This window comes from Leuresthes tenuis, unplaced genomic scaffold (genome assembly GCF_036924035.1).
Source record: "Leuresthes tenuis unplaced genomic scaffold, fLeuTen1.0.hap1 SCAF_23, whole genome shotgun sequence".
NCBI lineage: Eukaryota > Metazoa > Chordata > Actinopteri > Atheriniformes > Atherinopsidae > Leuresthes > Leuresthes tenuis.
Window position 1 is genome coordinate 4,630,112 of NW_027325377.1, and position 26,063 is coordinate 4,656,174.

General features: G+C 38.1%; 1 protein-coding gene across 1 annotated transcript in view; it reads left to right on the top strand.

Moving 5' to 3' along the window:
- Positions 1 to 8,482, top strand: part of LOC140283197 (thyrotropin-releasing hormone-degrading ectoenzyme-like) — a 225,578-nt gene extending 217,096 nt beyond the window's left edge. Inside the window, exon 20 of the mRNA XM_072377909.1 lies at positions 1,214 to 8,482. Coding sequence (XP_072234010.1) covers positions 1,214 to 1,366 — 153 coding nt within the window. The 3' untranslated portion in view covers positions 1,367 to 8,482. The remainder of the gene's footprint in view (positions 1 to 1,213) is intronic.
- Positions 8,483 to 26,063: the final 17,581 nt, after the last annotated feature.

Sequence of the window (26,063 nt, forward strand, 5' to 3'; positions counted from 1 at the left end):
TGTCGAAATAAGTTCTGTTTTGATCATTTCACTTTCATGCTGAAATGTAGTTCTTCAGCCAGTAATAAAAACAAACACTTCTCTTTTACCAAAATATGAAACTCAATGACCCATTAATGGTCAAAGTAATGGTTTCATCTCCAAAAGCAGTGATTCCAGATGGGAAATTATTGGTAGCTAGTATTGTATTAGATGCATGAAATTATTGGATTTTGACGAAAATGATCATTTGAGTCATAATGATAATGATTCTCTGCTTATTGTGACAATGCAGAGTCTTAAAAATCCAGCTTCCAAACAAAGTCTGATTATTACTGATGGTCCTTGACCTCAATCCATTGCATGAATTCGAAAAAAATGCAATTTAAATGAATTAGAATTTATAGGCTTATGATTGGCTGTCAATTAATTGGATTAGAACTGAATTGGACTGTATCTTTGAAGTGCCTTGACATGACATTTGTTATGATTTGGTGCCATAAAGATAAAACTGAATTGAACTTAACCCATCAAACACCTCCACTAGAACACCTATTGGTCACCAATAAAGTCACTCATATTAATACACCAAGTGCATATGACTCCATTAAATGAAAACACAACTTAATGTATCTTCAAGTATTAGAATTAGTTTACTTTAATAAATGGGCCGTAAAATGGGGGTCAGATTTTTCAGGGGATCCAATGTTAGTACAGCACCAGCTTCTTGATTCAACCTTGCCCAAAAATGTACAAATTATTTCTCCCTACCCTTTCCATCTCTTCTCCACCAGTTTTGACTGTTTTAAGCTAAACTACTGAAACGCTAACTAGAAAAACAATGGCTGCAAACAGAGGTAACAGGAGAGCATTTCTTACATGATGTACCCTCACATTCTTGGTTGTGGCTCCTAATGTTAACTTTGTGTACTTCACAAGATGAAGAAATTTGTGGAAATAAGTAGTCAAACACATCTGTTATATATTCTCCTGTTGCTGCTCACAAAAATATTTTTTTGGTATTTTTGGTATTTGGTATTTAGGCTATTTTAGCCTAAATTGTCAGCATGTTCTTGATTCTTTCAAATGAGGGGTGTAATTAACTTTTCACCAACTTTTTTTCTTACAACACAGATGGGTTTCACTGTCCTGATAATGTCTTTACTTTTTTAACATTTAATTTTCCATTTCTACTTTCTTCTCCTCTACTGTTTCCCTGTCTGTCTTTCTTCAGTTAAAAGAATTTATGCAGTCCGGTGGCGTTGAGGCAGGGCCGGCATTGCCACGGGCGCTGGAGATTGTTGAGGGCAATGTGCGCTGGCACCACCTCCACCGGCGGCAGTTCTACCAGTGGCTACGCAAACCTCCAAATCCCAGCCTCGGCTAACTCTACGCCAGCACACCAGATAAAGCGACTGAAAACTGACTGCTAAGCTAACGTATAGCTAGCTAACAGATACGAGAACAAAGAAACTGGCGGGAAAACTGTCTTGACTGGTTTCTTAACTGTTTTTTTTTCAGAGAAATTTACGTTTTCACCACTAATGGAATCTTTCTTTACTCAACATGTGGCTGATGTGGTCAAACTTGTTTCTGTGCTGTGAAAAAGCAAAAACAAAGATTGATTAGTAAAGCTGTGATCTAGCAGGCAGTGAATGCTAACTGGCCCCAAACCTCCCCACTCCTCTAAATCTTCATTAGAACTAGCAACTGCTACAGACAAGAAATTGCTGTTAGTTAAATAGCCAGTAATAATTAGGACTCAAGATTTTTTTTTAAACTTTTCTGAAATCTTAAACATAAATCAAAATATTTATTCCAAAAAGACTTGTTTGCTTTGTATATTTAACCCATGTGATTATCTGGAAATGTATCAAATTGACACTCGCACATGATGTACACGTAAGGTTGCTTGCTGATTTCTGTCAATGTTCCAGTCTGTTTTAATGAGCTTTCTCTATTTTTTAGTCTGAGACCCAACCGAAACCGTCAATGAAAGTCCATTCAGACCTTCTGCAGGAAAGCCAATTACAATTGTGTGTCTAATATAGGGTGGCTGTGATATAACTCAGCCATTCAGCACTTGGTCACGTGTTTATTTCTCTGATTGGTTTTGTTTTTTTGTTCAGCACTCATTAATTTGAAATCAATAATTAACTTAAAGATTTCAAATTAAATCACTTTAGTACATTTGTTTAGAGATGTGTCCAAATATTATTGCTGGCAGATATCAAAGTAGATTTTAGGCACCGGCTTCTTGTCAGAGACAAAGATCCTGGAAAAATGTTTAGGTTTTAGAATTTTCTTTAAATCAAATTTAATTTTTATATTATCTGTTTGGAACGACATGACACCCAAATGCTATTCCAAAAAAGAAAAGGGTATTTGTAGGTATCTATAATATATTAATCAATATTAAGTTTGTCCTTTTTCTGGAAAACAATTCCAGAAAATTACAGTCATTTACGACATTTACATGAAATTAGAAAAAAAATCCTCTTAGTCCAACTAAAACCACACACACGTCATCATGTTAGTCTGACTGCAATCATACTGAATTGAATTCCATAAAGTCTGACTAACACACTTGGATAATGCGCCTGGATGTGTACTGTCTATTAAATTGAACTCAAACTGGACTAATCACCCTGCGTATGCTTCACAGTTAATGCCCATGGTTCTGACCAAGCAGTTGCAGAAGAAGTAGCAACAAAGAATAACCACAAAGAATAGCACTTTACAACTCTGTACGCAATGTTCAGAGCTTTAAAGCACGATACCTATGAGCTGAAAGTGGCCATATCACCACCTGCAATAGACAAGTCTAACATCCTTCATTCAGTAACTCAGTTCCACTCTCTTGCTTGTATATTGGAACAAGAACAGTGTTGCAATTAAATGACCAAAACTATAAGCTAGCATTAACAAAGCTCAACTCAATTGTTGATCACACATCTTACACTCCAGGGTGTAAACAAATTCCATAACTACAAATATGCGGACACAACTAGCACTTGAACAGTTGTTTCATGGGAATTTTTCAATCAATCAATCAACATTTATTTATATAGCACTTTACAACACCCAAAAGCTGACCAAAGTGCTCTACAGTGGAGACAAACAGGAATAAAAACATAAAACCCATAATGTTGAAAACATAAAAAAGCAAGTAGAAATAAGTAAAAAGCGGATACAAATGTCACGGTGCTACTAAATATTAAAAGTCAATTTGAATTTAAAAAAGTTTTGAGTTCAGATTTAAAATGTATTGGGTCTATAATGGTGCATGAGTTGGGAGGATAACTTGTTCCACATCTTGGGAGCAGCAACAGGAAAAGAACGATCATCTCACTCTTTATACCTTGACTTCTAAGGTACATTGATCTGAAGAACTCAACATTTCTCAAAATTTCTGAGAGATAAGATGGGGCAGGGTCATTTATGTCTTTAAAAACAAACATTGAATTCTAAAACTGAGTTATAAAATGAACTGGGAGCCAGTGAAAAGATAAAAGCACTGGGGTGATATGGTCACGTCTGGATGTGTTAGGCTGCAACATTTTGAACTAACTGAAGGTGAGCAAAGGAGGTCTAGCACACACCGACATAAAGTGCATGGCAATAATCACTTCTTGAACTGATAAAAGCATGAATGGCTTTTTCCAGGTCGCAACGACTGAGAAAAGGTTTAATTTTGGCCAGGAGATGAAGCTGAAAGAAGCTTGCTCTGCCAACAGAATCAATGTTTTTTTACTATTTCATGCAGCCGTCAAAAGTAACTCCCAGATGATTCACTTGTGTTAAACTTAAAGCCAAAGAACCCAAATTTAACAAGGTCAAACTAGGCAGGCTAGAGGTGGAAAATAAAATACATTCAGTCTTCTCATTATTCAGGTGTAAGAATTTTTCGGAAAGCCATAGTTTTATTCACCCAGGCAGCTTAGCAGAGAGTTAACACTTTCACTGGGTTTCACAGGCAAATAGATTTGTACATTATCTGCGGTTACAGTGAAAAGAAGATTATGTTTAGCTATGACTAAACCTAGCGGCAACATATACAAAGAAAACAGGATAGGGCCCAGGATGGAGCCTTGTGGTACACCACAGGAGGGTGAGGCACATGATGAAAAAGAATCACCAATTATAACAGAGAAGCTACTGTTTGTCAAATATGACCTAAACCAATTCAGAACAGTGCCACGGATGTCCACATAATTCTCTAAGCAAGAAATAAGGACTGTGTGGTCCACTCAATCTGAGATCCTGAGCTCTGATATCCTTTAGCACCAGGACAGCAGGAGACCTAGCATCAACTGACATCATTATGAACTTTTAAAAGAGCTGCCACGGCCAAGTCAACAGACAAGTTGTAACTACCGTTAGAACCGACATTTTGTCGGACCGATGTAAACTGACTTAAAAGCAGCCCAAACAGATCAGAGGAAGATCTGGACAAATACTTATGACACTAACATCAAACATTTTCCAAAATGTATTGAAGCGTTTTGTATTTGAAGGCTTTGGCTGATTAAACATCATGCTCCATTTAACCCTTCTTGGCTCTAATCCAAATTCCAAGTAACCAGAAACTAAGAGCAGTTCAAATCAGACCTTTTTGCGTTCACTCCATTAAACCAGCTCCTAGTTAAAGGCATATCTCCCAGCAGTATGCACCATGTCGATCACTGAACAGGGTTGTAATTAACACTGGTGGACTTTGTGTCCTCTGTTCACAGCACTCACAAAACTCATTCAGACTCATTAACTCTTCACAACATTCAGGCTGCCACAGCTTGACTTTAAAGAGCAGCTTTGTTTTTGTCATGATCAAAAACTCCAGCAGTTTGGAAAATATCAACGGGTTTGGGAGGCTTTCGTTGCTTCAGAAATGTCCTTTGAATACAAAAGCTGATTGTAGCTTCAACATTTTGCGACAGAAAACTAAACGTGGAAGAATAATTGTTCTGTGAAGTGTGCCAGTGTTGTGGTCCGTTTTCTGTTTTAACAAGCAGAGCTTGAAAATGTCTTCAGAAGATTTCAAATGAAAACAAAAAGTGTTGATACATGAAAGGCGTAATGGGATCACACAACGGTTTAATGTGACAGCTTTTAAAATTGACTCATTTGAAGTTGAAACATCCAACAGCCCTACAAAAATCCACCAATTAGTTCCACATGAATGTTACAATTTCCATTTCCCAGACTCCTATAACACATTAAGATAACCACCTCATTTAAAAATGTAACCATTGTTATCTGAAGTGTCATGAGAAGAATGAGACATCATATTTAAGAAAAAGCTTGTGAGACCGCTGAACTTAGAAGGAAAGGCAAATATTTTGGCATATTTTATTTGAGAATCAAATACTCTCATGTCCACCTGTCACTTTTATTTCTAATTCTAAATTCTGTGGCAAATCAGTACTGCAGAAAAGTTTAAAAGATAGATTGTTAGGTTCCTGTTGATATGTTTCGTGTCAAATAGCTGTTGTACACATCTTTAAGCCTGAACAAAACGTTGCATGATGTAATCTTTGGCTATAACGTCTCATTCTCTGGGCACTGTACAGCTATTTGAAATGGGGGATGTATGACATTGTAAAGCCCATCATTTGAATTTTGAAACCTTTAATTGAACTGGCAGAATTTAAACAGTAAAATGCAAATGTTGGAAAAGATTTCATTGTTTATATAAATTTATTTGAAGACATTTTATGAATGTCTAAAGGCGTGCATCCATTCTATTAGAAGAAAATATTGACTGTACATCTCCACTTCAAGTCCTGTTTGATGATTATCAAGCATTACCCCTCTGCCATCTGTAATATGTCAGCCTACTCTTTGTTTAACAGCTAAAGTTCAATATGGTCGTTTAATTGAACCACCAGCATTGTCCCAGGATACATGCACGGGAACAAAATCTCGTTTTTTCTATACCTTGACGCTGTTGTATGATTGTGCTCAGACTAACATGTTTCCAGGCATTTTAAAAGTCTGTTTTTGGTCCAACACAATAGGTCGTCTTTCTTTTTCTCATGTAAATATGAATGTTTTGCCACCATCAGCGCCAAATAGCACACTTGTCCTCATATTATCAGTGGAGGAGCTTGTCCCAGCCTAATGTGGCAGCCATAATGCACAGAAGTTTTAGGTGCATGATACAACCCATCAGAGACAGCAGTGTGATGGAGATCATCACCCATAGCATGAGCGTGGTTCCAGACCTGTTTAATGTTGAACAAGGGATAATTTAAAGTCGGCACATTGGCATTTACCATTTTGATGATTAGCCAGTGCATCTGTGCATCTGTATGCTAACACCTTTAGGGAACAGACTCGGGGTCATTTTCATTATAAGAGACCATTTCAGCTTTGTTGCAATTGTTAATATCATCACCAGCGACATTTTGTGTCCTTTTCTTTTTCTTTTTTTTTTATAATTTCTGTCCAACGAGTCATACACCTTGGGATAGACAGACCAGGCAAAGATTTCTCTTTCGTTTTCCTGGTGAATGGGGGGATGAATTTTGCCCTTATGATTAGTTAACTGGCGATACTGGTGCCAATCTTAGAGCAGAAAAAGTAGGCTGGATACAGTCCTCTCCCTTGAGGAGGTGGCAAACGATCTCTCCTCATTGGAAACAACTGATGATGCTGGCGCTCAGAAAAAAACACTATCTAGACACAAGCCCTCAGTCCTCAACTTTTCTTCATGACTTAATAACAGCTCATGTAAATAATTATGACCAATGGTCTTTGTTTTGACTTACAGCTTATTGAAAGTAATGTAGTTTCACATTAAAGTTTAACACAAATTTAGCGTAATACATTTTACGTTCTATTCTTAATCTATTCTTAAAACACTCTTAATCGGACAGCCAATTAACCTACTGCTTATCTAGTAACCAACTTAATCCTAACAATAAGGGAATATGAGCTACTATGATAACCTGCCTGTTAGAGTTTAAAAACGATGACCAAGTACAATCTTTGTGGTGTCACAATGCACAAAACCAGTAAGTTATTTGAAGTATATCAGCCTCTGCTGCTGGACCAAATCAATGCTCAGATTTCAGATTTCAACCCATTTTTATATCCAAAGATGGAGAAATGAATTAATGACAGAGTGGTCATCGGCCATCTGCTTAAATAAATATGTGTAATGTTATCATATGCAGATGGTGTGGCTTTTGAAGTGAGGTTGTTCTATTTTGACATGCCAGATCATCAGTGGACTTTTACAGCTTGTTTAGGATATCAGACAAAAATGATGGACTCAAAAGTGTGATGGAAAATCTTACAAGTCAGAGACACTGTAAATTGCAGTGATTGATGACAAAGTTTATGCCCTGATGGATCTTACAAAGCACCACATTTCTAAGGATGACTGATTGTTCATGAATATTTTTGTTTGCACAGTGATAAATTCTGTGGTGAGAAGGATATGCCAGTCTGGTAGATTTCATAGCTTAATGGATATTTTGACCTCTGCAGTGTGATGGATTCAAAATGCTGAAGACATTACAGTGAATTATGAAGTGAACCCTCCACCGTCGGACATATCTGGTTGTTTGATGGACATGAGATGGAAATTGTGATGAATTCTACTGATAACTGGAATCGGCATGGATTGTACAGTATAATTTGCTCTGCATACAACATATGCAGCATGACCATTTTAACATGAATTTCCAGGGTATGGGTAACGAATTTCTCCTTCTCCAAAGTTCCAAATGTAAATGTTGCCAAACTCAACTCTGGAATGCTTGGTTTCAGGTGGACACTCAAAGCGCCTCCAAAGTCCAGTTCTTCTTTAGTGACATGACTTTTAGAATCTCGGAGAAAGACAAAATTAAACATCTGATGTGTTGAACTTCTGTCCTGTGGAAGAAACTTTTTGAAGTTCTTCCTCTTCTGTTAGATCCAGCTTTGATGTTAATAATTGAGCCATATGTGAATTAATGGGCCTGCCTGCTTCTATACACTGTGTGTCCAGTGATGTATGTGTGTGAGTGTGTGTGTGTGATTAAGATGATGGTGAAGATTACAGCAGTGATGACAGCTGTGCCAGTCATGATTAAAATTCTGATAATTAAAATTGTTATAATTATGAGAAAGTGATTGCAGAGCTACCGATGATGACAGAGACAGTAATGATGATTGTTGATGTGAACTAAGCTAATTAGTATTATTATAATTATCATGCTAATTAGTCAGTGCATTTTGAACCATTATTGTCCAGTCAGGGAAATTTGGTTTACAGACTTTAAGCACACAACATGTACAATAAACACTGTAAATTATATAAATGTGATACTTAAAATGTGGAATTTAAAGATGTTTATGTTGATAAAATTGGTGTTAATCATGATAATGGTGATGATGATTATGGCTTGTGACCAAAATCTGAAGGAAACAGGAAGTTGCAGCAACACTTTGGTCTTACTTCCTGTTTACACTGCTTTGGTTTCTTGTGTTTTCTGATTGGACGACATTAAAAAATGGTGACCCTTCAGAGTGATTCAGTTTGTTTCTGTTTGAAATCTCAGCAGCTAATTGGAGAAACAAATGGAGAGCCTACCAGTCATTTTATCCCTGTTGAGGCTTTATGCGCATAAATCTTTGGCTCATACCACTTTTGCTACATCCCCTGTCAATATGATCCCAAACTGCTTCAGTCATGTTAAGGTCCAGATGTGTTTTTCTGTACAGATGTGCTTTTACTGCACTGGTAGAATGTTTGGGATCATTATCATGCTGAAAAATTAAGTAGAAGCTCGTCAGACACATTCCAAATGGAATGGAAGTTTCAGTGTTCATGGTTCTATCCCGTTTCAAAAAGATCCCCCCCCCCCCAAACCATGACAAAACCTTCAACCTTCAGAAGGTTCTGGAGACTCAATGTTGCACCTCTCCTCTGACCATCTCCGTACACATTTGACAATGATTTGGATCAAAACTTTCTTGCTTATATTACTTCATAAGAACTCTTACCAGTGGTTTTCTGTTCAGTTTTTGAGTGGAAAACCAGCCACTAGCTCAGGATTCATTCAGAAAGCCTGGAGAAATATAGCTGAAGACTGTACATAGATATTAGAAAGCCTGGCTACTGGGAAACATAATGTGAAGAAACGAGGGATAGCTCACACAAGATAGACAGAAGTGTTAATGATCTGCTGTAAAATATTATGACCATGTGTGGTATAGCCATGTCTGCTCTATAAGTCAAGGTTAGTGAATTCCGTTGACTTTCTAGAACTTTGGAAAGTCAAAGGAACTTCTCACAAGTCAGAACTGCATTGAAGTTGAATTTCCTTTTAGCAGTTCAGATGGAACAAACAGAACACACCACCTAAATGGATGTGGACAGTCAGTAGTACCCTGAAGATGGGATGTTGATAGGGCACTTTTGCCATCCTCATTACTTTTATCAGAATTGTATCACTACATAAAACAAGAAGCTTTCTGACCTAATTTGTAAAGTTACGAACTGGTAGAATTATAAAACAATAAAGCAAGTCTCAGCTGTGCTGTTTTTATAATTCACTTCCTCTTCCTGTCCTCAGTCACTTCCATATGTCCTCTTCCTCTGACTTTTCTCCATTTCTTTTCATTCCTGTGTCCTCCTGTCTATCTTCCTATCCATTCCTAACTCTTCCACTTGCAGCTTCTCTTCAGCAGATTCTATTTGCTTCTGGAATGAAGGGGCACATTTACTCTCCTCTGTTTTCATTTCCATTCATAAAAAGACAAAAGCGCTCCTCTATCTCTGTTTCTGTCTCCCTCTCTATCATCTGTTTACCTTATTTCTCTCTCTGTCACATTCTCTCCGAGTCCCATTAATCTCAGCGCACACACACACGCAGATGTGTTTCTATCACTTGCAAGGACCTCACATTCACTTCTACATTCATCTCCAGACGCCAGTTCTGACTGTAACGAGTACTTGCCTACAGATAACATTAAACCTAACCTAAACTAAACCATTGTAGTGCAGGGGGCTGCTTTTAGTCACAATAATGTAACTGGAACAGAGATAAGTCCCCACAACATGAGTAAAACAGGTACACAAATAAACACCACCTCCACAGTGTGATTTCCAACTGTGCTGTAGGAAAAACATCGAACTCATTCATCACTGTGGAAGAAGTTTAGAGAAGTGTTGGACACACACCCACAAACACACACTGCTGACAGAACTCTGTACGTTTCTGGTTTGAATCCCTCCTGTGATGCAGCGTTCGCTCGTCGTCTTCCTCCCAGGAGTTAAATATTGAAAACTCTGCAAGCTGCAGTTTGTCGTGGAAACATTTGGAAAAGTGGGCCACCTGGCATTCAAGTTGTTTCCAAGGGGACCAGTTACTGTCAACTGCACCGAAGTGTCAAACTACAACTACTTTTCTTCACCTGTGGGAGAGCTCACATCCATCTGTAGTCTTCCCTTTGGACCATCAAAAACATCAAAGTGGTTTGGTCTTCATTATTAGTCAGAAAAAGGTCTTCTGGGATTTATCAGAAATAGAACTTTTCCTGTGGATAATTATGTAGTTGTGTACAGGTGTTGACAGCAGCTGGTAGCATGAGCTCCAGCAGATTAAGGTATACAAACTGTTTCTATGCAAAAATCACACAGCTGCTTTAAGAAGTCATTTTAAAGATTAAAGACGATCTAAACCAACTAAACAGACAATTGCACGAATCTTTTTCTGCATGTTCGATGAAGAGGCAGCATCAGGGCAGAGTTAACTATCCTCATGATGCAGAGCTCCAGCTTGGTCTTGTCAGTTTAATGATTTTACTCTACTTTTAAACATGTTTCTAGTTAATTCATGTTTTTTGTGCTGCACATACAATATGATTGTTGAGGCTGATGTGTGACAGGTGAATTTGTTTGATACACTGGTTAGCCAGCAATAAAGTTTTCATCAGAAAGCCTAAGGTCCTAATAACGCCACATTTAAAGGATTTTTTTTTTCCTTTTCATTTATTTTTTTGTGGCAGTCAGCAGCAAACAGGCTTAACCTTTACAATAGATTTAGGCCTAACAGACCATTACATATAAGGATATATATATGTGTATTTTTTGTATAAAAATGTTTGTAGTACTTATGAGAAGTCTCTGTCTAAGCTCCAGTAGACAGCAGTCAGAGCGTTCACAGTTTGGAAGATCAGGAAGGGATTCTGAAGAAGAACTTAACCGAACAGATACTCAGAACGATGTGGCGACCAGAAGAGTTTTTGTCATCTAAAACAACTTAAACCTTTAAAGTTTCGAAGCAGTTCCAGACTAACCTTTATATGCATCAAACTAAAAACGCTCGCAGTGTGGGAACTAGTTTTCCTTAGTTTGTATTTTGTCAACCAAAGAAGTCTGTTGTGCCACATCAGAGCATAAAAATCTACAGCACAGCGCTTCTTTGAACCACTTTGAAATGGTTGAGGTTTGTGTTGCTTTAGATGGTGAAAATTCCCTCTCCTGTGTTGTGTTTGGATTAGTTAGAACTCTAACTGCTGTCTATAAGACAGACTACCCATAAGTACGTATTTACATGCTTTTGTGGTTCTAGGTGCAGGTGTCAATGCACCAATTAGTCCTCTGCTCAAAGTGATCATTGGTCGTTTGTTAAAATCCTTAAATACTCAGTCTGCTAAAGATCAGTCTATGCAATCCACAGTAGGAAAGTATGATTCATCTTTAGCATTTCCACATTACAGCTAATATGATTTTATTCACGTCTGGGTGATGTTCAATTAATAAGAACGTAGATATAGATTTAGGCGAGAACATAACTTATTTGGGTAAGAAATCAAAACTACTTATATTGGGTTAGAAAATGATGATAGTTAGAGCTAAGATACACTATTTACAATGCCATGGCCACCTTAATAGGAGCTGTTTTGCTGGTTGCCTTGGTGATACATTAACACAACAACATGAACTATGGGATTGTTTTTCAAGACGTGTTGAGCTCCAATCACCCAGACCACATTCAGATGTGGTTTAGGCCATACTCAAGACCACCTATTTCAAGTCCTCTGTAAACGCTTATTTGTGTTTATTTCTGCAGCAACAGGGAACACAACTGCAAGCACAATACCAGAGTTTTTGGTTCCCCGTATGTCCCTCAGGCTGTCTTTGTCCAGAATGCTTAGAGCTGAGCATGGTTAATATTCTAAGACAGTTTTAGTATTCAACCTCTTATGGGTCTCCTGAACAGAGAAAACAAGTGCTATGAAATACTAATACACTAACCTCAATAAATAGGATTGAGGCTAGAGTAGATATAAACTTTATCAAAATCAAAACTCACTCCACTCCAGGAGGAAAAATGAAAAGCTATAAAAGATTATCTTTAAACATAAAGCACTCTTCTAAAGAGGCGGAATAAACAAAATATTCTCCTTCTAATGGAGATTTCTATGAAGTTAAAATGCTATACGCAACCACTCTTATATCGGAGGTGCTATGAAATGTTACAAAGAAAAGATCACTCCAAAAATGGAGGAAACCAAAACAGACTATTTTATATATATGAATCTTAACTAGAACTAGAATTCAAAAACTTCACCAAAAGAAAACTCTGTGAAGGAGAAACGCTCGACTTCGAAAGACCAGGGAAACACAATTGGAACACTAGGAAAGGCTAGAATAAAGCACTCTCAACTGATTGTTGCGACACACTGGCAGACTATTTGAATACATGAGGAGCCATGTGGAACAGGTGGAAACACTTTGGGATCAGAGAAGACCATCAGACATTTGACACAGGAGGAAGGTACGAGAGGGAAATAACGAGACAACACCTATTTCAAAACATAAAGTGTCAATGAATTCTGACAATATATATACATATATATATGTATATTTATATCATACATAGAGATTTATATATTTCTTTTTTTAATTTCTACTTCAGACTTTGACTTTTAACTTAAAAAAGAACTGCAGCAATAATAATACATTTTTACTTTTGGAGGTGACATTTGAATGTGATGACTATCCCTATTTATTAGCGTTTGAACACACAGAGAGCCCTTTTGAAAGAGCAGATAAGGATGAACTTAAACCAATCTGCAGCCGTTATTTTTGCTATTGGCATTTTTCTTCAAGAAAAGCTGCTCTGCCGTCAGATTTCTTCACATTTTCACTTGCTGTCCCGGTCACAATGTTCACTGCAGACACGATGGTCTGTGAGGCTCAGTGTACAGAAATGAATGATGGCATCTATTTGTAGCACCACTGGACAAAACTTCAGCACATCTCAGTCCTCTAAAGGTAACCTGTGAAAATTTCTCAGTGTGAGGCTTGTAGGGATGTTAAGATGAACCAATATGAACTGGAATGCAGTACTATGCACATGTACTTTATACCAGTCAATGTCAATACAGCTTGCACAACAACACAGGTATACATATCCATAGGTGATATACAAATACTGGAAACTTTATCTAACCACAACTTCACAACCGTCTTCTGTGTAGAAGAAAAACTAAATCAAACAGATCTGTATACATACATACATACCTTGCTACTTTTGCAATGTTTTACACCAGAGACAGAGGAAATGTCCCTTTAATGTGGAGCACGACAGCTGAATGTTTGTTGGGTTTAAAAGCCCCTTTCTTTAGTCAACAGAGCCTTACCACACAATAAATCAATCACTTCATGTATTTTGCCTTGTTTACTTCTCATATAGTGAATATAAAATGACAGCCTTCCAAATGTTTGCCATAATGGTGTTATCAATTTAACTCAGACATCTCTGAAATGCCTGCAGCCATTACAATATCCATCAGGTAACATAACTTGGTATTTTTCAGAGACATTAGAACACCAACTCATGCCACATCTATTTCCCACAGCTGATTGTGTGCAATGTTGTCTTTATTTGCATATAGAGTAGGGTAGTACGATCCTATCACAACTGGTCACCAGAGACGGAGGTGCAGACGCAGTTTAAAGCCAGCTGTCCACTTATGATTGGATCACCTGAGACCCATGTTAATGCCAAGTGTAAACTGGTATTAACACACAAAGACACACAAATGCTCTTACTTTAGGGCTGCTGGTTCAGATACAGGACAGGCACCCACAAGAAGATCTCAAAGTGTCCTGAATGTGCTTATAGTGATGATAAAAATCCCCCAGATATTTAAAAAAAAACAGATAATTCCTCCAATCCTAGATGTAAGGTCATCCTTCAACAAAAAAGGATCCCAAACTCACTTCTGGAAGACTTGAGGACAAAGCTCAAACACACAAAAACTGAAGGTGAAGGTGCTGGATTCACTGAAGGCCAAACAAATATTGAATAAAGACAGCAAAAATTAAGAAAGCATCTCTGAAGAAGATATATTCTTCTTCATGATGCATGAGGTTGGTGTCACGTTTTATGTTTTGATTAATCCTGTTTTCAGGTCTTTTATCATGTTTTCAGGTTCTCAGGTTTGTCACTTAGCTTCACTCAAGTCACCTGTTTTCTGTTCCACAGCTGCACCTCATCACGAATCATCTCCCCACAGTATTTAGTTTCCTGGTTCACTCTTAGTCTTTGTGAAATCCTCACTTACCTTCCATGTTTCATGCCATGGTTTGCCAGGTCAGGCGTTGCCTCTCGGTTGTTAAATTCATAGTCTTGTTATTTATCCGCAGTCTTGTTGTGTTTTGCTACCTCTTAGTGATTTTGATATCCGGCTCAGCCACATCCTCTGTTTTTGCCTTGGGCCTCTTTTTGTTAATAAATCTGGTTATTTTGGAAAGCATCAGGGTCCTCCCTTCCCGCACCCACTCATGACAGTTGGAGACTTTGTGATACCAGTACATCACTGGGTTAATAAAAGTTATTTATAAGTTATAAGGCCATTTCCAAACTATTTGGAGTCCATCATTCAACAGAGAGAAAATTAGATTATTTTCACACACTGCTTCTGCATTTTGGCATAGATTTTGTTGAATGATGACATGATATAACATGTTGTGTATTGTTTTTTTTTTCTTCTTCTACCAATGTTTAGAGATGAAATCTCCCATCGCAGCTAAAGACTGATGAGGTACAAAGACAAAGACAGTATGGAGACACTAGTCATGGCAGCAGTGGAACAGGCCCTGAGCATAAGAGTGATAGAGACAGGGGTGCAGGCTGTGCAAAGAGGCCTCCAATGATAGTCTAATTCATTGTAGCAGGGTGAAAGATGCAGGCAGGTACTGTTTAAATGGATTGCAGACATTGTGGTGGTCGACACGCTACAAAAGAAGGCAGCGGTGATAGATGTAGCTGGTTACAGAAGAGCTAAAGAACTTTTATTTTCTAAGAGGCTTCATTCGAATAGAAAATGCATTTTTGATCATATTGGTTTACAGCAACACTTTCAGCAACAACTATTTGTTTGCAAATCATCCTTTGGGTTTCGTGGAACTTCAGCACAAATTTGAACTCATCCCAGTGAAAAATAAGCACCTGGTGAGGCCTGAAGAGACAATACAAAAAAAATAAAAAATCACAAAAGTAATTCAATTTTGCCACACAGAAATAGATGAATGAAAAGTATTTTGAGAAGCACTTTAAGAACGTTCAAGGTTTCAGGGGCTTGATTGATTCTTTTTTTTCAAGGAAGTCCTTGATGTGAACAGGTAGGGTTTGGTGTATTAGATTCAAAGCCATTTTCCACTTCTTTGTTACAGATTCCTCGTGTGACATCAAAGTTGTGTAAAAGTTTAAATTGTTAGTAGTTCAAAAATGTTTTGTATTTTAACTAAAATGACAAGATGTCCATTTGATTCTTGAAACTTGGTGGTTTATAAATTCTTATCAGAAAGAGTGACGCAGTTGTCTGTAATTTTGATGTTTCGGGGGAGTCAGATGGTCAAATTCAAACAATGCAAACTGTGGTGTTTGTATAGCTGGAACAGCTAGAAACTGTGGCCTAGATCTGGCTTCACATACATCATACAACATCAGTACATCATTTGAATTCAGAAATGACAGTTTGTAAGTCAGATCTGTGTCATTATGAGAGAACTTTTACGCCATATTCACATACAGGCTCATACCATGTTGCAGGCTACACGGTTTCTCTATCACACACATTCACGCACCAATGGATGGATCGAAGGCCACATGGGATTCTTATCCAAGAACAGCAGGGGGAATTGAACCACCAACTTTCCAATTAGCGGACGACTGCTCTCTCTCCTGAGCTACAGCCACCTTATTAATCTGATGATACACATTCCTGTTCTTAGCAGGGCTTTGATTGTGAGAGGTGGGATGAACTGAGTATGCACATTGTAATGAAGGGTATGCTTTTGGTTTGTTTTGTAGGCCCAGCCGTATTAGAGGCAGGCCGTTATTTGCTTGTGTCAGCCATTAAAAAGGTCCAAAGCTTATCTTACAGATCCTCTGTAAGATAAGCTAATGCTGTTTATGATGTTGCAATCAAAATAGACTTCCCTAAGAGGACAGTCATGACATCCAATAATCTATGAACTGCTGTTCGGAAGTATTTTGGATTTAAATTGTAAAGTTATGGCTCTGAAGGACTCTTGGACAAAAATGTATGTAGAGAGCCTTACATAACTTTTAATAATTTGAATTAACATAAGTTGAAAATGTTTTACAATGACAAATAAGTTATTATCACTTGGAATAAAATTACCGAAAGTGAAAGTGGAAAAATGGAAATGAGGAGGGAAGAGCCAGAATAACAGCATCACGAGTTGGTTGTTATCACTCTAAATGTCTTCTCTCTGGTCCGAGGAATCCCATTTTTGATAACACACACGTTTAATGGAGGACGGAGGTTGGAGGGCAAAAGAGAGAAAACAGTAATTCATTTTCTGATAACTCCCATTCACAGTTACCATGGTAATGGCCTTACACCATTCAGTGGAAAAGAGTGTATTTTAACGGCAAAGACACTAAAATAAAAATGTTGTTTTGCTTTACATTGCTGACCATGACGGGCTGTAAATACATTAAACACTGGCTTCATTCTGCATTACTGAATCATGTTAGACATTAATGAGAATATTTACCCCTCATAGAACTTCTTTTTTTTTTCTCTGAGCATTGCACGGTCTGACCTTGGGGTGAACTTGCTGGGACGTCCACTCCTGGGAAGATTGACAGCTGTCCTGAATGTTTTCCACTTGTGAATAATCTTTCTCTCTGTAGAATGATGGACTCCAGATAGTTTGGAAATGGCCTTATAACCCTTCCCAGATTGATGGGCAGCAACAGCTGCTTCTCTAAGATCATTGCTGATGTCTTTCCTCCTTGGCATCGTGTTAAACTGACAGAACTCCTGCTTTTATAGAGCTGCTCACACTGACTGATGATCAATGAATCAGTGCATTGATCAGCAGCAGCTGCTGCTACTTACCCTCTGAAATCCTATAGAAGCAGTAAGGGTTGACTTAGTTTTTCTCTGCTTCTGCATCTCGACTGTTATTTTTATAAATGAATTAATTGATTCGGTTTAATATGTCGGGATGTTGTTCTTCTGATGTTTTATTTACAGAATTTTAAGTTCAGATGGTCTTTTATTATGTCTTGATACATAAAACCCAAGAACTGGAAGAGGGTATCATTCATGACTGTTGCTGATAAATATAACAAGAGAAAGCGCTGATTTATTCAGTTTTATCTTTCAGCTGAGGAGCTCCTTCTGACTAAATTTGTACGTTTTTTCAGACGAAAGTTCCATTTAAAAAAGTTTTTGTTCTAAAGGGGTAACTTTAAAGCTGATTTGATCTTTGCTTCTATAATGTATCAAATGTCCGTGTGATCATGTGGAAATGTAAGTACTGCAGCTACAGACTGTGTTTGTTGTGCTGTTGAGTAAGGCTGAGGATGTGTTAGGCTTTTAACTTCATGCTTACATAAGCAGCTATCTCTGTTGTACACATAATTGTTCTCAATTATGGGAACAATTGCCTGCGTATTAAGCCTGTTATCAGAGGATTCCGTCAGGGGGCACATCAGCAAACTGCACAAAGATTCTGAGTTGGAGAATGTAACAGAAAGGACGCGGCTATGGGAAGTGTAAATCCACCAGCTGCAGTCAAAAACTTCCACCTGCAGTAAGTAAGACATGAGTATGAAGTTCAGGCATGAATACGCTCGGTGGGTCTACATGATGGGATTAACTCGATTTTAGCTATAGTTTAATTATCCAAGTATACATGGCTTCACCACCACCAACAACAGCAACAACTACTCCATCAGGTTGTTTGTTTCTTTCCGACCGCGGCAACAACAACAGTGATATCGTCTCCTTTGACTTCCGGGTCACGACCCCGGGAAAAGATCTCGGTGGGGTTACCCATAGACATTAATAGAATATTATGTCTTTGGGTAACCCCTCCGACTGTCTGCTGTTTGTTCGTGTATTTGCTGGATGAACTTCGGTTACACGCTTTCTGTAATCCTGAGTAATTACAAATGTGATGAGACCTGAGAAAACTTTTCATTTTTAAGTGGAAAGTCACTTTTTCTTTACACAGTAGAGATTTACACTGTGTGTGCCAAAGAGTGTGTTGACAGTGGATTATTTTCTCTCCGACAGCAGCAGAGCCAGAAACCCAGATAAAGTCACGCTGACCCTCCCTTCTGCTCGCCGCCTGTCTTCTTCTTCTTCTCTTCCTCTCCTTCCTTCATGACTCCTCCTTTCCTTAACTATCTCTCTTATCCCTCTCCTCCCTCCAGCTCCACCCCCTCCTATCTTTTCTCCACCTAATCCGACTTTTCTTCACTCTCGCTGGTTCATTTCAATATGAATGAAAGTTAAGCTGATTTTCCTCATGGCAAAATGTGCACAAACACAAAATATCCATTTCCAATTTTAAATTAATTTCAGGTCAACTTAATTTAGACACCAAAACTGGACTCAATCTTATTTATGTGTGTGTGTGGGTGTGTGTGTGTGTGTGTGTGTGTGTGTGTGTGTGTGTGTGTGTGTGTGTGTGTGTGTGTGTAGGCCTAAACAAAATGCACTGGTACAGTTTTAATTAAGCTCCCCTGAGGGTGAGGTCAGCCTCTCAGGGCATTAATGTAAATCAATATAATACCGTATAACACCACGATACCCAGTTTATTCGCGTGTGTGTGTGCATGTGTGTGTGTTTTAAATGTGATGGTTTCTGCCACAGCAGTGCTGCCTAACATCAGTGCTTTGCACCACTTTACAATGGCAAAAGAGAATCCTGGATTCTGATTACAAACCCATGATGTATGTAAGAAAAAATAACATGAAACTATGTTGGATTAAATTGTGGAGACTGCGTTGCCAATGAATATATATTTATGTTTGCAGTCAGCTTGTTTGTACTTTGCAAAAGGTTGCGAGGTTATTCATTTGTCTAAAAGCCACAGAAGAGTATCATCTGGTTACAGAGCAAATGTGGAGAAGCCGGTATCAAAGTGCCAGCGAAACATGAATGATTCATTTTAAAATGATAAATTCTCTGTGATGGCAACCGAATTTGTCCATAACATGAGAAAATTCCAAGGACACACAGAAACAATGGGAGATTTTACTTGTACTGTATTTGTTATTGCACAAGTATGTCATAAGCAGCTGACAGCTAAGGGCTGCTTAAGAAATGCAAATGAACAAAAATGTGTTATCTTGGTCTTGCCAAATACAACACAAGTTTATTCTTTTGAAATTTATAGCAGCACTAGATATGTGTGTGAACCCTAAATCTATGAGCTTCTGCTTCATTCCCAGGCCTGAAACTGCTCTCAAGCACCTGGGGGCTGAGATACCACTCTTTAACTTAGCTTTCCAGCCTAGAACAAACCAAGTTACCCCCTTTACAGTATCACAGTACCAGCCAACAAATGCATCACAAGGCACTTTCGCAATAATAGTATGTTTTTCTTATTATACAAATTGAAAATAAACAGAGAAAGTAAGAAAAAAAGAGAAAAAGACAGTGGGTGATCATACGAATGGACAACACCAGAACAGCTTATACTTTCTGGAGAGCTCAGACAAAAGTCAGGAAGCAAAGCGAATACCGTCTTGACCTTGTTGCTATCGAACTGCTAAGTGATAACCTTTTAGCTCGCCTGCTTTGTGTAGCGTTTGCTTGGCTTGGCGCCGTCTGTAAAGTTGCTGGTAAGCAGATTCATTGTCAGAAAAAAATCCGGTTGATTTGCTCTGCTTAGGTTGTGAATCAGAGAACGTGAAGCGATGGTTGGTTGTTTATTATTTCAATGTAAGTGCAGTAAATTATTACATATTTCAATTTCCAGACATTTGCTGTTGTGCTCTGTGTGTGAGCTGATAGGAAATAAACAACATGACAACAGCAGTGTGTTCGTCACTTTTATGAGAAATCAAATATAAGTGACCACTCTGTCGTTATCCCTGCCTCACATGTGAAGCCTCAGTTAGTTTCAGTGTTTACTCGTCACAGTGTTCAAGAATGTGCTGTTTTATTCTAGTTAGGTTCTGCAACATTACCCTACACTGCTGACTGACATTTTTGATGGCTCCTGGTTGTGTCTTTGCCTGTGACTTCAGTATAACAGCGGATTCTTATTTATGATGAGTACAGGGCTGCTGTGGACAACTTTGTCACATGGTGTAAGCAGAACCATCTGCAGCTCAACGGGGCAAAGACGTTCCTGAGGAGGAACAAGGCACTGTGACCCCTGTGACTCCATCCAGGGGAACAATGTGGACATCATACAGGACTACAAATACCAGAGAGTACACGCTGACAATAAACTGGACTGAGCAAAGAACACTGACTCCCTCTCCAGGAAGGGCCAGAGTCATCTCTATTTTCTGAGGCTCCTGAGGACCTTCAACATCTGTCAGACTATGCTCAGGATCTTTTATGAGTCTGTGGTGGCTAGTGCGACCCTCTTTGCTGTTGCATGCTGCGGCAGCAGGCTGAGGGTAGTTGATGTTGACTCAACAAATTGATCCGCAACACCAGTGAGGTGGTTGGAGTGGAGCTGGACTCTCTGATGCCAGTGTCAGAGAGGAGGATGCTGCCGAAGCTGCACGACATCTTGGACGATGTCTCCCACCCACTCCACAACACTCAGGAGCACTTTTAGTAGAAGACTGATGCCACAGGAAGTCATTCCTTCTTGTGGCTATTGGACTCCACAACTCCTCCCTTAATGTGTGACACCTTCCATGATGGATCTGTGCAATAACTGTGAATATTTACATGAGTGTCTACTTATTTTTTATTTATTTCTATCTGCTATTTATATATTTCTCTTTCTCATGCTTAGTTAGTTTTATCATTATTATTTATATATTCTATTCCTTTGCATATTCTTTGAATGGGTGCAGCTGCAACAGAAGAATGTCCCCCTGGGGATCAATAACGTATTCTGACTCTGATGATGGTGCTTGGCCAGGGCTCATATGAAGATTTCTTGTTTGTACAACAGTGGTGTTGCAAAAATTGTTGGAACAGTAACATTGAAAAATATAATAACAAAGATATGTGTTATTATAATCAAGCAGATCTTACAGGAATCATTTAATTTTGGTTAAAGGATCATAAAGATCAATAATCTCACAAAGGACTAAAGACACTATTACCAAACACGTCTGTGTTACAGTCGACCATTAACAGACTGACGGAGACGTTCAAAAACCTTGTAAAATGTGGTGAAAATTATTCAAGCAACTGTTTCCTCACATTTTCTCACATGACAGACTTGGAGCAGAGACACATCTGATGATCTATTCACAGGAATCCAAACCATGAGCTGAGGTGGAAAGGAAGTTCTGCATATTAATATGGTTTGGACACTAAACACACACACACACACACACACACAAACACAGTGTCAGAATGAGACATAAACTTTGGCTTGCTCTATGGAGAGAACTGATGGAACATGAGATGATTTACAAAAGTGCAACACACTCTTAAAAGTACACACGACTTCACAGCTTTTCAGATTAGCTTCTATTTTTGTGAAAGATGTCTTCAACATAAAATGAAAAGCAATGTATCTATAGAGAAAGAAAGACTGCAGATCAGTCTTTGGGTTGAAAGACTGTACGTGAGAGGGTGCCTGACACTACTGCTGTCATCATTCACTCAGCTCAACAGCTTGTACTCTGTATCTGCTCTCAGGCAGCAGACAAGCGTTTGATTTGAGTCTAGTGATCCATGGAAAAGATGGCTGACAAAATTTGCTGACGCGTTTAAAACAAAATTTGACTAAAACAAAATAAAAAAAGGGAAAATGACAGATCGAGTTGTCCGATGAAATGTTACACATTTTTTAACAAGAAGCAAAATATTAAATTAAACCTGAAAAATCAACATGGAAGCTATTAACGCTTCAAAGTTATTCAATTAGTTAATGCGAAATTCAGACACTGAACAGTATTCTAGTCAACAAGAGAATGAATGATAAGATAGCTATGCTAATTATCAAGCCAAGTGAGCTGCACGGTCATCCAGAGTTCGGATAAGATAACATGACCTGAATGTACTGATTCAGTTCACGTTACTGCTCGCATCTACAAACGTGCAAGAGATTATCAGTCTTTTTTATGTGCAGAGTTCTGTGAGTAGTTGTAAGAATCACAGAGTTTAAAATGAACTGAAATCAACAAAGAAAAAATTACTTAAACTATGTTTCTTATAGTATTTCAATTCTTTGCTGAATGAGTCATTTTATGACCAGAGAATGAACCATTTCTACCACTTTGTGCAGCTGTTTCTTCTACATGGAAGGATGGCCATATCACTGCCATAAAAGGCATGTGGAGCACGTGTACTGATCAGAGTATGAAGTAGAACAGAAAATAGAGAAATCAGTGTTTATTGATGTTTTCTGAGAAGTTTGAGGGGCACACATCTGAGAAATTATTGCTCATACTTATTTCCTAATGTAAAAACAAACAGCAGCATGTGAATCAACGTCACCAAAGAAGCAAAAAATTGGAAGTGAAGAAAATTCAGGATAAACAGAGGCAGAAAACATTAAACCCTGTTGTGTTTTTTCCTAAATAGAAAATGCTCATAAAGAGCAAAGGTCTTCAGAGTGATGCTAAAATAAATCTTTGCTTTTTCACCTCCTCAGTGGGGAAAATAGTCTACTGATACTGATGCAATTTGTGTCATCGGGACAAGAAGGCGTGGGAAACTGTGTGTAATATTGTGTGTATGTAGTAATTAAATCAGAAGGCAGGGTTGATGAATGATTGAGGTTCTATCTGTAGCCCGAGGTCTCAAAAGCACCACAGCTCTATTAATCTGACATTGTTACGATGTGTGTGTGTCTGTATGTGGCAATTTATGTTATGAGTGTGTGCATATGCAAAAATGATGACTACAGTTTAAAGAAAGTTTCAGTATCAAACTAACTCTAGTAAAGGAGTGACACTGCTGTCAGACAGCAAATGTCAGTGTTATCCAGATCAGTAGAGTGCTGGTAGTTTCAGGCCCGGGAATGTGCATTAAAAAGTCAGTGTACTTCAAAATGAGTATGAAGCAAAGGTTTTAAGGTTCACAAACTTCTGTAGAGTTGCTTTAAGGAAAAACACAAACCTACATTAAAACTAAAGCACATTATCCATGAATGCAGCTGTTATATACAGACAGACAGCTACCTCACTGACATTGTTAGATACCTATTTTGTTTTTATAATGTTTAAATGTATTTTTTTTCAGCGGCTGACAGATCTGAACTGCAGGCAGGACAACTTACCACTTGGGATTTATTACTGTAGAGCCCTGAAGTTGTTGAAATTGTGCTTCATCCTTGTTGAAATAATGAAGATTTTCCCTGAAAAAGATGTCTGGATGGCAACAAAACCTACAGATGAACCTATGAGAGAGAATATTTTAGTTATTTTATGATCTGCAGATGAATAAATCCCCAAATTCTTCAGTTCTTTAAATGAATCTGTGAATTATTTTCCTTTCCACACCACATCAGTAACATGGTTGTACCTGACCTCCTCCCATTTAACAGAAATATATGTGACATTTCACCAGGTGTTTTCTGTTTGTTTGTTCTTCATTTAGCTTTTTAAACAACACATATTTCATCCAGTTTTTTTCTTATTTCCTTGTCCTCATTTTTGTTTTAATTGTCAACTATTTTTTTAACTGGGCTGAAGGGCATCAAATTCACTTAAATTGTTCAAAAAGCAATAAAGTTTCAATTTAGCACTTCAAACAATTTCACCATATTTTCAATTCAATATCGCAGTGATCTCCTTCCTTTTTTAAACATGGTTATGGGGTGCTATTTCCACTGGAGCTTGTGAAGTTTCTACAGCAGCAACATCATAACTGAATTTAGGATCCATAGAACACTAGCTGAATCTTTTTTATGTTTCACAGTCTTTTAGACAGTTGCATAAGAGCACCATAGTTGGCTGAAAAAGCTAACGTTATACATTAATTCAAGTGTTCAAGAACAGTTGTATTAAGACCTTGTGTTTTTAATGTCTTGCCTATAGCAAGAATAGGCTCATTAAACATACATTAAACAATCTGCACGACTTTGCAAGTCTGATTTGGTGTGAGAAGGCCTTAAAGGCACAAAAGGTGTCAAATAATAATAATAATAATTTGAAACTGCCACCTTGACTGCGTTTCATTTCACATGTATTCAGTCAACCGCAACACTTCTCTCTGTCTCTAATGAGCGGTTTCAGTCTCTTGCTGTAATAAAAGGTTCGTTAGACAGAAAATGAAACCCACTGTTCTCCAGCTGTCAAACAGCAACAGGCCTCAGTTTGTGTGCACATGTGTGTGTTTGTGAGACGGATATTACCATATCAATGGCATTCTCCTCCTTCCACCCACTTCTTCTCCATCTTTTTGTGTTGGGATGTAATTGTGGCTGATTATCAAGTGAGCTCTGTTATCAACACACATACATACACACTCGTGCATACACCGCATAAAAATAAAAGTACAAATTTAGCCAGTTCACTCGAATGAGACATCTGAATGGAGAAAGATGGCAGAATGATAAACAGGCAAAAACACTTTTCCTCCCCCAGATAAAACTGGGAATGAATTTCAAAGACTGGAATCTGAAGTTTGGCGTCTCCCACTCCTGAACACTCTGTTTCCTCCACAGAATGTATCTATAACCATAACATGTCAATTTCAGTTATGGCTATAATCCCAACTTTACCTAAAGGAAATTTAGAATCTGTTCTGGACTTTTTCTGTTTCTGCTTTTTAAACTTGCTCTCATGTAGGCAGCTGGCTCTGTTATTGGTTTAATTGTTCGCATACTTTGCGAATGTAACAACGGTGGGTGTATTCAGCACTTTAGCCACTAGATCTGAGTGATGTGTCTGGTGTGTGGGTTAGATAATTGTATGTGCTGCTGAGGAAATCTCACATTGACTCTGTAGGAAACCTAAGTCAACTGGTTTATTTTGTCAGGCTTCCAATAATGTGCTGCACTGGTGGCAGCCTGCTGCAGAAGCTCTGGACATACTGTATTGTGTATGTTCTTTGTATCTTTCTGAGATTTTCACCTTGGGAACATTTGTTTTTTATTATTATTTTCTATGCTGATTTGGATGCTGTCCTGCTTTAATGATTTCTGAGAGTGCTTTTTTATCTGTTATGATGCATAACAACGCCAAAAGGTGATCTTGGCATGTGGAAGCAGCCGATTGAGCTTTCCAAGGCTAACTAATGCCTGGACTAAGTCCAGACGAGTTAAATAAGAGATGTTGAGGTTTCCAGAGCAGGAACAAAACTGCAAAGAAGGAGGAGGAAGTTTAAATCTTTTCTTCCCTCGATCATCATAGGAAGTGTGAGATCACACTTGATTGAACTTATTTTCATACCTGCCTATAACAATAGTATAGCTTTAATACAATTCTATACTGCAGCAGTATAATCTCATCTCAGGGATCAACAAAATATAGTTTAATTAAATTCTGTTGAACAGACTTAAACGTAAAATCGACAAGTATTTTACGTACATTACATTTTATTCAACCCTGGGTTAGCGATATTGTTAAATCTTCAACATAAAAACTGGTTTTCATGTCAGTTCATCCTTAGCTTCAGCGTGAAATAGTTTCAAACCTTGGTGTGCAAGTGACCA